At 40.9% G+C, this 14,072-nt stretch overlaps 1 protein-coding gene across 1 annotated transcript; it reads right to left on the bottom strand.

Annotated features, from left to right (window-relative positions):
• Window positions 1–231: 231 nt before the first annotated feature.
• LOC145435911 (galactose-3-O-sulfotransferase 2-like) lies at window positions 232–13,679 on the bottom strand. Its single transcript, XM_080313176.1, has 8 exons — window positions 13,447–13,679; window positions 11,490–11,618; window positions 10,529–10,701; window positions 8,284–8,383; window positions 5,813–5,931; window positions 3,615–3,762; window positions 2,275–2,391; window positions 232–1,483 (listed from the first exon to the last, which is right to left on the bottom strand). Exons 1-8 carry the CDS (start codon window positions 13,570–13,572, stop codon window positions 1,121–1,123), a joined length of 1,275 nt encoding a protein of 424 aa, XP_080169302.1. The 5' UTR covers window positions 13,573–13,679; the 3' UTR covers window positions 232–1,120.
• Between the last annotated feature and the right edge of the window lie 393 nt (window positions 13,680–14,072).

The following is a 14,072-nucleotide window of genomic DNA, read 5'->3' as shown; positions in this document are numbered from 1 at the left end:
GCGACCATAAAAGGTTGGAAAATCACCGGATGTGCGGTTTTTATTTAGCTCAGTGGTGCAGTGCGCACCGGCAGTATAAGCTGATAAATAATCTTATCGGTGTGGCATGAACATGAGTTAACGATATACTGTACATGTTACACTCCTTGCATTTTCAAAGTCATCATCCTCCACCACCAGCTCTACCGCGAACTCTGATCATGTGGGCGGATGTTCAAAATTAGATAGTAATACATGGAAGAACCAATCTTATTGAAATAATGCATTCAAATCATTCAACGACCAGATGCATAGGCCTATAGTAAGGCCTCAGAAGTTGCATCGATTACCCTACGGTGGGCCCAAGATCAGTGTTTATTTGGGCGGAAGGGCTGAAAAATGTGGCTTCAGTCCTGCTTACACAACAGACAACCACATACTCCTGAACCGGATCATGTCCACTCTAATCTATAGAGAAAGCTTTGCTGGTGTGAAGTCATATTGGTCGACAATGTGCGCATACCTTATTTAGAAATCCGCTAGTGAACGCTAAAGAGAGTCCGGAATTGGGGTCACAAAAATATGGTAATTCTAGACTAGGGTTGCATTTCATACAGAAATCAATTGAAAACGAACATCTTTAAAACAAGACCCTTGTTTATAACATGTTTTTTATTGTTTATTTAAGCCATGACGTCACGAATATTCAAATCTTTGCCCGTGTTCTTCCATGGCGTGTACGACACTGGCTCGCGGTTTTCTGTCATCTGTTATGAACACAGGGCAGTCTGCATTTCGTTTTATCATACACACTGCATGTTGCATCGTTAACATATATAGTTTAACATTAGTCACGAATTTCTGAGTAGTCATGAAATTACTATACTTATGCCATTCTGAAACTTGAGGACTCAACCGCTGGTGTTCTATATCTATAGCATCACATATAGGCAACGATTCGAGCCCAACCGAATCATAGAATGGAATCGTTCCACATAGATTTATGTCGCTGGTTAGGCTTACAGGAGCTGTCAGCGTCATAAAGTTGGATGAATGAAATCGTAACAATAGTTGAACATCGTCGTATGCCACTACGCGGGAGCACCTGAACGGAACGTAGGCCTCATGCCTCAATATATCTTCAGGTTCTTATTATTTCTTTTGTGGCGAACCTTGGACACCAGCCATTATTTTCCACCATGTGCTTGGCCAAACCGGAAAATAAACTTTTATCTGGCAATGACTTTCGATCGGTCCTTGGAAACAATAGTTCAAGACGTCTTCCAATCTCAAGTACACGGTCTTCATTGGTCTTGTTTTGGAATCTGACCACCACCGAAGCATTGTTTCTATCGCCTTTTGCTTTTTTTGTGAAAGATTGTCTTGACGCGGGAAACTTTATCATACGACGCAACTTTTTGACATGAGTCTTCATTCTTTTTTCGCCGTATTCTCCAATTTTGCGCCAGAGGCTTCTATTGAAATAGTTGTATAAGATGCGATCCTGTCAAGACATGTTTATACCGAAATAAGAATGCTTTGCATTTTACGACAGTCTGACTCATTCAATATCCAAACGTTGCCATCAGCGGTTTTGGATTAAGTAATCCTAATTTTGCGTGGTTGCTCGATTGAATCACTATATTGACGCTGATATAAACTTGAGCACATCCATGCAGGACCTATCTAGGTACGCGAACTAGCCCAAAAGCACGACAAAAGCATCTCGATGCCTCGACAAAATAACATTCAGAATCAAAATATATTTCCGTGATTGTAATCTATCAAGCATTTCCTCGATTACTTTTCGATGTGACAATTTAATACGGGCAAAGGTTATAAATACTTGATTAGAGAGAGCTTTCATTGACGTATTTTGATCGATCACAAAACTGCTGAAGCATTTGCCATTAACTTAATATTGATTACTGTCCCGGTAATACCTTTTAGCTTTGTGCGAGATATACCCCATATGCAAGCCTACGAAACGAAACGTACAAGCCTAGGTGGTATTCATGCATGCATTCATTCATTCGCTTGTAGCTCCCAACAGTGATAACGACGAGAAGATTGCATTATACTGCGGATATAGAAATATTTCGAAACCAATTAGTAACATTCGCACCCTTATCGACCAATTAACCACTAATAAACAGTTCTGTCATGAGAAAGCAGAAATCCAAATTTGCAAAAAAAACATCATATGGTTACTCAGCAATTAATGACCAGACAGTGGCTGTTGCGTTTCAAGTAGTGTATAGGTCTCAGTCAGTACATATATTTATAAAGAATTACCTGCTTTGTTAGCAGGTCTACTTTATGCCTTTCTCTCGCCGTAAGTTCGTGAGTAGTATAACGCCCGACCGTTCTTGTGCTTGGGATAATATCACGCCATGTCATGCAAAGCAAATCCTGGAAAATTGTTCAGTAGATACATTGGAATGACGATAGTTTGTTTCATTAACATTAGGAAAAATTGTGTGTACTGGCCGATGAATCGTATATTTTAAACATATTCCGAAGATTACTAGAGTCAACTTGGAAGAGTCGTCGAACGGATTGTGAATAGCCTACATATTTGGTTACAATACAATTGCAGTGACTCGAAAAGCCCAGAAAGTACAGTAAGCCGAGCTGGAAAGTCGGTAGCAAAGATCCGATGAATGAATGAGTGTGGAAGAGAGAGAGACTGAATCGTGGTAGCAAGAGAAGTCACCAAAAGACGAAAAAATGCATTGAACTGTTGAATTGCCATTGTGCCATTGTCGTGGAGCACAAAGCCTCATAAGGCTATAAGCACCACTGTCTTATCGGTTCTATACCAATACCGAGAAAACCATTACCTAGAATGGACATTACCGAAAATGTCATTACCGAGAATGGACATTAGCGATAATGGACATTACCGAGAATGTTCATTACCGAGAATGGTCATTACCGAGAATGGCCATTACCGAGAATGGCCAATGTCAAGAATATAGCTTACTGGGACTGACGTTGCCGCGAAATTTGTACCTGAGCATCGATACCGAATGTGGCAACGCCGTGATGCACTCACACGACCTGTGCATATGCATAACATGCCCGCATTGCATATATTGCATTCTCGGTAATGTCCATTCTCGGTGGTGTCCATTCTCGGAAATGTCCATTCTCGGTGGTGTCCATTCTCGGTATTGGCATTCTCGGTAATGGTTTTCTTGGTATTGACCGGACACCTGTCTTATCACATCAATACAATACAATACAATACAATACATTGGGTTATAATTTTCATCTGAACAAGCTATGCACATACAATGTACAATGCGAGAAGACATTGTTTGCTTGGTTTTGGCTCACTACTTCTCACTAAGGTGAACAACGGAGTAGAAAACAGCTGAGAGACAATAATGATTCTCATCATCAGCAACCGCTGCAAATATAACAAAGGATTGTGATTTCAAATCTGAATTTATTATCCGGGAATCAACAGCGCCGTAGGTTGCTTGGTTGTAAGGAAGTCCATACAAGGCCTTGAAAAACATTTTAACTGATATACTTGCTGAAGTAGACGCTGCCCCAATGATTCACGGTGTCGCAATGAAATGCCAGTATCACTTCTCAATACGCGTGCAATATACTCAGCTGCTTACCTTCAACAAAACTAGTGACTCCAGGAAATGCTCCAATATTAAAACTAGGTCAAACGTCTGGTCTAGTTTTCTGGCTTCTCCCATGACATACTGATAGCTTTCGTTGTGGGGATCAACTCCGAAATCGTACGATTGATAATTCTTGGCTCTATGTGCGAAGATAATATAATGGTAATAATTCAGCGGTGAAAGTAGAGGAAATTATCTAACAGAGCTAACAGATTCATAGTGGGATTGATCATGTTTTTAAAAATCTCGATCAAGTGATGACGACGGTTATTATAACATAAATGCCAGCCGCTTAGTTAATGTTACTTCATACGAAACGTCATAAACAAGACAGAGAACCGTCGACTTGTCAAATTGCGTCTACGGTGGAGTGATTCGATTCCAGTATTCGAATATTACTTATGATGACGTCACAACAGTTTGGATGATGTGGAAGTTTCAAGTAGGTACATTTTATGTGACCACAAGGAGTATAGTGTTAGTTCGGAATCAAATTAAAGGTAATTTGCTGTTTTTGACCATGGCTATTTCATTGCTCTTTGTGACAATGTTGTGAGTTGATCACGACTTCACACTGGGCTTTGGAGCCGTGGTCGGAGCAAGGAGCCGGAGCCCCGTAGCAGTGTACTTTGAGCGGAGCCGGAGCTGGACCCGATTGTTTGAAAAGCAGCTCCGACGTAATTCATAATATGCTATGCTATTAGTATATTGTCTGAATTCACATAATTTTCCGGTAATCGTCCACAAAATTGAGAATTGTTGCCTCGTTGGCACCACCGTTTGAAACTAACTATGTTCGTAGAAATGTGCGAAACCTGGGTAGTTTAGATATGCTGCGGTTTACTCCGTAGTTACTGTATTGTGGGTATTCGTCATACCCACAATTTCGTCATCAACACAACTCCGATGGCCAATTGTGCAGTTCGAAAAATAATGATCACTATGCATTTCAAAAATCGGGACTGATGCTTATGTGAGCTGAGCAATAACTAAGTAATCAGACGAATATATTAGCGACACTAAATGACAAAAACGTGACCTTGCTGCACATGTCGCTTTGGAGGCGCGCATGCAGTAGCGAATCACGTATGTTGGTGATAGATTTTAATCATAGCGCGACATTGGACAGTGTGTTACTGTGTATGCCAATGTACTAATGGAAATTCATCCAAGCTCATGATCGTTCACTCCAGTTGCGCAATTATACTCCGCATACATTCGCCGCGATGCGATTTTGTGAGGGCAATTGTATTGTTGCAAAGTGATTGGATGTGCGCTTTCCAATTTGTAATTATCAATCTTGTGTGGGCTACTCAATACTCATTCTTGTCTCCTTCGCACACTCGTATTCTTGAAACGTCGCGCAATGTCACTTGTGAGCATGTTGGTAATTTAAATTTATGACTGACACGGTGCATTGTACACTTGCACAGTGCACGGCGTTGAATTAAGCTCTCAAATATTGATGCAACGCCAGATTGTCAGTGGCACTAATGCTCAATTTATTCTATTGGTTTGAAGCAGAACATTCTATATTCCAGTGAACTTGATCGACACCGGACGGACTGGTTACGAGTGCATCAATATTGAACTTCAATCCGTTGGGTAGGCCTAATTGGTTGAAAGCGGAATTCTACGATAAAATAGCGACATGCGCTCATATTGCTCTTGCCACAGTTACACTTGGTTGGGCCATTTCAAGATCAAATTGACCCGACTATATGAATTGATTTTAGCGAAGGAAGTGCCGATATTAGGCCACATCAGTGTGCATTCTCTTGACATCATCTACAGACGACACGGAGTAATTATCATGTCACAAGACTTCCCATACCATACCATATGACGGTTCCGTGCTGCAACTGTTTGTTTCCGACTATACTGACTGCACCATTCAATAGTTTTCGGAGTCGGAGCAGTGGTATCAATGAGCTCCGCAGCTGGAGCCAGAGCTAATTTATGATAGAAGAAAGCTCCGGATCTGGATCAGTTTGAAATTTACGACTGCTGCAAAGCCCTGCTTCACAAACATGTAATTTCCACTAATGTGCTACATTTTTACTGCATGTTTGAAGCCGTTTCCACCAAGTTCCATAATAATTGCATGGCTATACGCATGCTTGACGGTATCATGTGCTGAACCTCTTCGACTTTGAAGGATTTATCGTTTAAAAATCTTGAAATCAAACCTGAATCCCCAGGGCTGTTTCAATATACTTGAAGGAGACACCGTTGTAATGAAGTCTGAAAAGGTCTTTCCATGCTCTCCAAGAACCCCAACGTATGGGAATCCGAGACATCGAATATCCTAAAATTCGAATCATGCGATAGTGAAGATCATTGGTGAAAAGTAGCCATTATCAAATATCAAATTATATGCAGTAAAATCAAGATCTATCACCCGGTACCCAACTGCATCGGCGTGATCAACTGATCACACTGCAAGCGGGAGCATCACAGATCCAAACTGATTTCGATAGGTGAATAACAGCGAAACAATTCCAAACATCAATCTAAGACAGTGGTCGGGAACCTATGGCTCGCATTTTGTCGCTTGCGTCTTATATTCTCTGCATTACTTTTCATTCAGTGTGCATGTCTCTTATTTACTTCGCCTAGGCTAAGGTGGGTGTCTGATCTTAATGGCTACTCCAAGTTGTTTCGACACCTTCCTATCTTTTCATTGTATCGCAGTCTTGTGATGTTTAAAAACGATGGAAATATTAATAGACCTGATTGGTTGATAGATTGGCTCTTTTGCGTATAAGATATGGCTCTTTGCCAAATATTAATTTTTGTCCTGAATTGATCGATATTGCAGCGACTTGTTAGTAAATTTTCATCATGACCAGAATAATTATTCCCGTGGCAGTATAAACATGGATTTTAGAGGTAAAGGCAATGCCGTCTTCTGGTTTAAGAGCTCGAACTCTTTTCCAAATACTCAAATTTAAGTTACTGTCGCGCCGGCGACCAATATAATAATAATATAATAATATAATATAATAATTTATAGAGTGCCGAATATAACAATATATCATTACTACACTAGGGCGCTGTACATAAAAGGCAATAAAATATAAAAGTAAAGGATATGTATAAAAGACGAAGTGCATAGTTGTAGGGCGGAATGAACACTACTCTAGTTCGAACGCTCGTGCGAATAAAACGGTCTTGATTTTGCGTTTGAAAACATATAGCGAGTCACATAGTCTGATAGAAATTGGAAGATTGTTCCAAAGAATGGCGGCCGAGGAGGAAAAGGTTCTCTCGCCGTAGGTCGATGTTCTGACTCTTGGAACGGACAAGAGCTCGCGAATTGACAACGCAGTTTTCAAATACACATCTTCTTCCTGATCTATGGCGCGAAATGAACTGCCGTGAACGTAACATTCACAATTACGAACTCGAATCACAAACAATGCTATAGCTATCCACGTTCTTGATTGGCAAGTAGCTCTACCTGCGAATAGGCGTGTTATACGTTACCGCGGAATACTTTGAGAATTGAGAAGTCGATCAGTATTTAGATTTTCGGAGTCAATGCGACAGTTACATTGGATTAATACCAGTTATATTAAAGTCTGAGCCATTTACGATGAATTGCGTTATCAATGGTGAGGCTTGGCCAGTCTGTGCCTTACCTCTCGTTTTACGCTTTATTTTCGAACAATAAAATGCAAATTGTGTGAATTCGGGAGAAAAATGTTCAAAATCTTGTCATTCATGAACATCAATAGAAAATACCAGCAATAATAATTGGGTTATCGCATTTCAAAGGATCATAGCGGCGAACCTACGTTCTCGTAACTCAAGTTTCGCATACTCATTGCTCATGCTCAAGTAAGGCAGCCAGCATGATTAGTTCAGGACAAAAAGGTTCCCGACCATTGATCTAAGAAGTAAGTGCAGCTCACTGGTACTAATAGTTACATAACACAAAAAGCGGCAACTTCTGAAGCTGGAGGCGGTATCGATTTGGCTGCAAGGCAGCAAGATTTTAACGTACAAGAAGGGATCATACTAAAACAGATTCGGGCAACATATGGCCCGCGGACTGCTTCCGGTCTTACATGATAATGTGACTTGCGGCCCGGTTATACATACATTTGCCAGCAAACGTTTTCGACCATGAACATTAACAGGAGAAAGCGACGCTCCAATCTTGCTCATGTTCACGTGCAGTCTTTACTAAGGAGTTGTACGTCCAACATGCAGCCAGAGTTCAAGGACTTGTTGACAACTTTGATCGACCGCAGATGTCTCATTAACTTCAACAGCTATTGAAGTAGGTCTACATTACATTATTAGTTTCAATAAATACTGTTTTTGTCTTTATGCTTAAAACTTAGTTTACATCAAATACGATTTATTCCTGGTATATGTGGATAAATACGCGATTAATGTATCGATTCAGGAATCCGACCAGCAGAGCGTTTTCCAATATCCGGCCCTCCGACTGGTAAATTTGCCCGTCCCTGCATGTACTATAAAGCAATATCCTGCTGTATAAGTAAGTCAATGACTGCAGTGAAACTGAACAGTGAACATATCCAAACACTGATCAATTAAAACAGTACAATAAACAAGACATCGGCGTTGTCTGCAGATATTGGCCGTGTGTAATGGTGAGTACATGCAATGCCTCGGCGTAACATACCATCTTGTAATACGGAGATTTATTGATCCTTCCGTGATCGTAGTAGTAATGGAATGATGACTCCAGTGCCTTCGCCGGATCTCGCATTATAGAAATATATCTAAATTAACGCGTCTCAGCCTCAAGATGATTAAATTTTCAAAAGCCATAATAAACAGATAGATAATAGATATACTTATGATACATGGTTGGCGGTATGGAGCTATATTGATATTTGGTTTCTACAGCAACCAGTATCGAAATTAGAACAGCGGGAGTATCCGCCATAATTAACTACATAAACTGTACAGTTGATCGCTACAACCTCGCAGTCATAGTTGTTCAAAGAAATCGGCGCTGCTACTCGAGTAGAAGTAGAAGTAGCGCCGTAACTAATCAATTACAAGTACAAGTAGCAATTTCCAACACCCGTAGACACTACTTCAAGTATATATAAAATGAAATGTCTCTGAGTGCTCAAGCAAGTAGCCTATACTTGCAAAATGTAGATCTGGTCGAGGGGTCATGTTACTTTTAGCAGCTCATCGCAGTCTCTGTTGTTGTTTTGGTATTCATGGTGTTTGTATTATGATTTCTTATCTGTGGGCTTGTATAGCACGGCCAACTTCTTAGCTTTTGTAAGACACTGGTTGCGCAGTCGGTGGCTTATCGGAGCCGGCTAATTTCAAAAGTCCAAGAAGCAATTTCGCGACTGGGACATTACAAATGGGCTCAATCCTCGAAAACATATTCAGTTATAGTCAGGGGAGTCATTTTACGCGGTTCTTATAACAACTTCAGGCTGTATCAGACGAGGCGATGCCGGCGATGTCGGCCGATAATTTCTCTACCATCATGTGAGAGATCGTTGCACTTGATTAGTTTCAGAAGGCGTTGACCCGTTGCATTTAAACCTGCTCGGGGATGATTGACATCTGCGAATCGGTTTTTTGTTGTTGTACAGGTCAGGTACAATGTACTGTACAACGTACATACTACCGTATTATGATCAGTGATGGGCGGATAGTGATTTCTGAGAATCCGAATCCATCCGACAGCTCAAAGCTCTGATGAGCAATCCTTCCGAATACGAACAATCTCATCCAAATACCCATGCAAATCCGAAAAATCTTGTCCATAATCCAGAAAATCCGAACAGAATAAATATTCCGAAGAATCCCAATTGTGCAGCGGAGCTAGATACATTTAGGGCCTAGAGTTGGCTGGTTTATATTTGCTTGGACCTTTGACAAAACAACTTTAGAGTGCTACCAGTCCTATAACAAGGGGTACACTGTCCGTTTTGGTTGTCGAGCTGACGATTTTTTTCTTTCGATTTGAAGTCAAAAGTCACGTCTGGTCAAAATTATCCGGAAACAAAGTTACAACTAGCCGAAAATATTCGAAACTAATTCTGCAATATGGTTATGATGTCTGTCCAATGTGTTCATGCTGCAATGTCTTGTCGAATGAAACCTTCTCTGAACCATGGTAGTATGGTATTTGTAAGGGTAGGTCAAAAAAGTTGAAGGTAGCACGAGTTTTGACTGCCATGATAGCTGTAGAAGAATATGCGCGTGCTGATGCTACTCGAAGGTGGTGGGTGCATCCGATTTTGCAACGCCGGTTTATACTGGATAAGTGGAGCGGCTCAATAATTTAGTACTACATCGCAGTAATTCGTTTCGCAATGCCTCGCCAGAAGGTCCGTCCGCCAAACGGCTTGAGCAAAAGTGACGCTATTCAAGTCTCGACACTGGTTTATATATGGATACGCATGAGCGCATCTCTCACTTCTCTCATCGCCGGCGATGTCGCCGAGTTAATTGACACTGTCAATTAAAATCGGCGGCGATTCGGCCGATGGCAGCGATGATGAAACAAACACTAACGCTCCGCCGACATCGCCTCGTCTGATACAGCCTTTACAAAACAGTGCAAACATACCCCAAAACTGCTTTATACTTTAAAACTCAAATTGCAAAAAAGTAATAGTAGTTTGGCCCGAACAAAATTGTTCAATTAGAAGATGAAGTGGTTCAAGAACATAGCCACTCCAGTAAGTAGTGCAAGTATAGGCGAAACGAATTAAGTTATACATCTCACCAGTCACCATCTCGGGACATACTATGCTGAGGCATTCAAATCACTTACAGTCTGCGGTTATCGCCAATTTCGCAGACGCGATTGAACGAGCCCTACACATGTGTCCAAACTATATATTGTAATATTTACACCGCACAGACTCAAAGTTACGAATTCATACCTCGCTCCGGTGCTCACAAGTTCTTTGACGTTTTCTTTGTTAAATCTAAAATGTCCCATTAATACTGAAGCGCGTTGATTGCCAGAGGACGCATTGTAGGAACCGATAAAGCAAAATTCTTTTCGTATACTCCCGGGATAGCCGCAATAATACGGAAATGGAAACTCTCGAACCTGCATGCGCATTGTAATAACATCAGTCAATGTTTAGTCAGCGTTGGCACACAAATAGAAGTATAGAAGTGACGCCGTACATTTTAACTAAGTACAATTAACGAATGTCAAAACTACTGCAAGTGGAAGAGCAAAACGAAGGCCTGAAAACGACTCAATAAGTAGTTAAAAGTGGATTTGGACGCTAGGTCGCATATTTTTAGCAGTTAATCGAAGGTAGGTAGGATAACTGTCGCAATTCCAAGATGCACATTCGAGGCTGATAAAACATACTAATGACACTGCATATGGGCGCAACATCCGAAAAATGGTCCTTTGACATATGAGCATGCGACATAATAGCATGCGACACTTCCGCATGCGACACTTGAGCATTCCGGTAAATTTTAGGTTTAGGGCCGGGTTTGGTTTTAATTAAGGATTGGGTTAGGTTTGTTTTGCCAGAGGGACGCATGCTAAAGAGTCGCATGCTGAGCTGCATGTCGGGCAACACCGAAAATATAGTCAGTTACGGTGATATAGGGGCTATTTCGCATAGTTTCTGTTACAATTTAACTCATGAAGGTGATAAAAACGTATCCCTAACTACTTTACCAAATTCACAGTGCATAACATAGGCTAAGAAGTTTCATTTATCAACTAGAAGTGAAAGTAGTATCAATGCATACCGACCTGGGTAAGTAATATAAGTATAAGTAAAATCTATTTGAGTACTCCAAAAAGTAGAAGTAGGCCTACTTCGTTACTGAACCCCATTGTGAATTTCACGTACGGTATATTCTGCTTACTTTGCCAGATATCTTGTGTCGCTTACGATGTTTCTCCAGGATGAGCTTGAGAGAAGTACTCCCCGTTTTATGAGTTTTCAGATATACGAAATTTCGCACCGGTTTGCATTCCGCTGTTCTTATGGAACTCTCAAAGCAAAAAGACAATGAAAAGCAATAATGTAACCGCCGGTAATAGAATGCATAAGAGTGATATATCATAATTGGCGCTTCGCATTGTCGATGTAGGGCCGCATAACATGCAGCTATAATGTGCCGTATAGGCTACATATAGTAACTCACCATCGTCTGCTAGCAATAGGTTTCCTATTGTGGGATATGTCTGATTGCATATATATAGAATATACTAATCAAGTCTTATTGGTGTGCAGCGCTGAAACCTAATATATCATATTTTAAGACATTTATGCAAGCATGGGCACATGAGATGGTCAGGGGTCAGGTTATCAAGAAAACATGAGATACTCCATTCATTACAGATCACGCCAGGACCGGTTATTGTCAATTTTTTCGGCATCTCTCTGGTAGGGTACTGCAGATTTCATGAGGATATATAGCAGTGGTCTTAAATATGTGGCCAGCGAAAATATTTTGTGCGGCCAGCGACGTCATGTTCGATTTTCAAGTATTCGACAATATTTAACCGGCACATATCTCGTTTCTGATTTGAGAACTGAAAATTAACCCTAAAACTACTCCAAACCACTCCTGTAGCTACTCATCAAATTTCAATATCACCTCACTTTGAAAGACTACCATGCTGCGGTGGAAGATCAGCTATTAGGTGTCCGGTCAATACCGAGAAAACTATTACCGAGAATGCCTTTATCGAGAATGGACACCACCGAGAATGAACATTACCGAGAATGCAATGTATGCAATGCAGGCATGTTATGCATACCGTATGTACAGGTCGTTTGTATCTGCATCACGGCTTTGCCACATCACATTCGGTGTCGATTCTCAGATACAAATTTTTCGACAAGGCCGTCTCAGTAGGTTAGATTCTTGGCATTGGCAATTCTCGGTAATGTTTATTCTCGGTGGTGTCCATTCTCGGTAATGTCCATTCTCGGCAATGTCCATTCTCGATAATGCCATTCTCGACAATGTCCATTCTCGGTAATGGTTTTCTCGGTATTGGTATGGAACCATATCCATGATATTATAGCTAATTGAAGGTGAGTAGGGGTACGCTCCACAAGTCCACAGCTGTAACGCGAATGCATCCTGCAGCGATTGGACATTTATATTACAATGGCACAATTATTATATTTAAGTTGTTATTGATCTGTTTCAATATTCGAACAATGATTTAATTTGACTTTGACAATAGCCTACTTACAAGCATGCTACACTGGCCAAATGCTCTGATTTCAGATCAATCGTTGTTACATTCTACCTATAGCTCGCATCGACTCTATAATTTATTATTTCGACAATTTATGCCAATTTAAAATTATATTCAAAAATTTAAATATATCACTTTTTCGTGATTACTACTATAGTCAATCACATTTTCACGATGTGTATAGATTTCCAGTCTGCAAGGTCCGTCAAATAAGGCCTACTGGGTAACACATAGAATACCCATATTTGATGCTGTTGCCCGCGGCGTCATCAAAAATAAGGAAATTGACCCGCGAGCACATTTGAGTTTAAGACCCCTGATATATATGCTAGGTTGATTTCCTAATTCCGATACCTAAGTGTTGGAGGTTTACCTAGGGTCCTCCTCACCACCTCATCCGCGTCAGCGGTGTCCTACAAAAGCCTAGAGGCGGGCCGTGCTATAAGTCGGCAGTTACGGAAAATACGAAGAATATCGGCCTGGTGTAAATGACCATAGTAGTCGAAAAACACCATGAATACCCCAAAACAAACAAATATGCTAAGTACATTACATTGCAACATTCTCGAATTATGAACATACAATCGATAGGAGTATTCATCTTACTTTTCTTGATGCGGGCGACTTTTTGACGATATACTTCCATTGTACAACAATGATTACGGTCAGTGATAGTAATACAGCTAGTTTTTGAAGGCACGTTCTGTTCGGCATCTCCCACCGTACATTCATTCGATAACCGGCAGTGTCGCTAACAATGTCTTCATACCACAATGTCGCATTCTGTTTTAGATTTATCTGTAGCTTTCATGGAAAGAAGGCCTACATGTTGGAGCTCGTATTATCATGATGGTATCCGTTACATATGTAACACGGCGTGTATATAATTTCGTCCTTATTTCCCTATTTCTCCAACGTCATATGCATGTCGAAGTCTGATGCAGTGGCTGTTAGCCTTTTTTCTCTCGTTCCTATCTTACGTATCGGCCTGCATTGTTTGAAGCCTGAATTCGAATGAAGATTGATTTCAAAAATGTTTACCATAGATCAGTGGTTCCCAACCTTTTTGTCTTCATTCCCCACTTCAGATTTATTCCGAGCCTTCATTCCCCACCAGGACCGTAACAGCCCCCCAGAACCCCCTCAGCCCCGCTGAGCCTGTACGCATTTCCCATGTAACTTATCAGCTACATTGGGTCCACTGTTTAGTGCGTTGCCTTACTCCGACTAAA

Source organism: Botryllus schlosseri, chromosome 3 (assembly GCF_051294905.1).
Source record: "Botryllus schlosseri isolate E-star chromosome 3, Bs_hap1, whole genome shotgun sequence".
NCBI lineage: Eukaryota > Metazoa > Chordata > Ascidiacea > Stolidobranchia > Styelidae > Botryllus > Botryllus schlosseri.
Note: the sequence above shows the minus strand (reverse complement) of the source record. Positions and strands in the feature narration are given on the sequence as shown.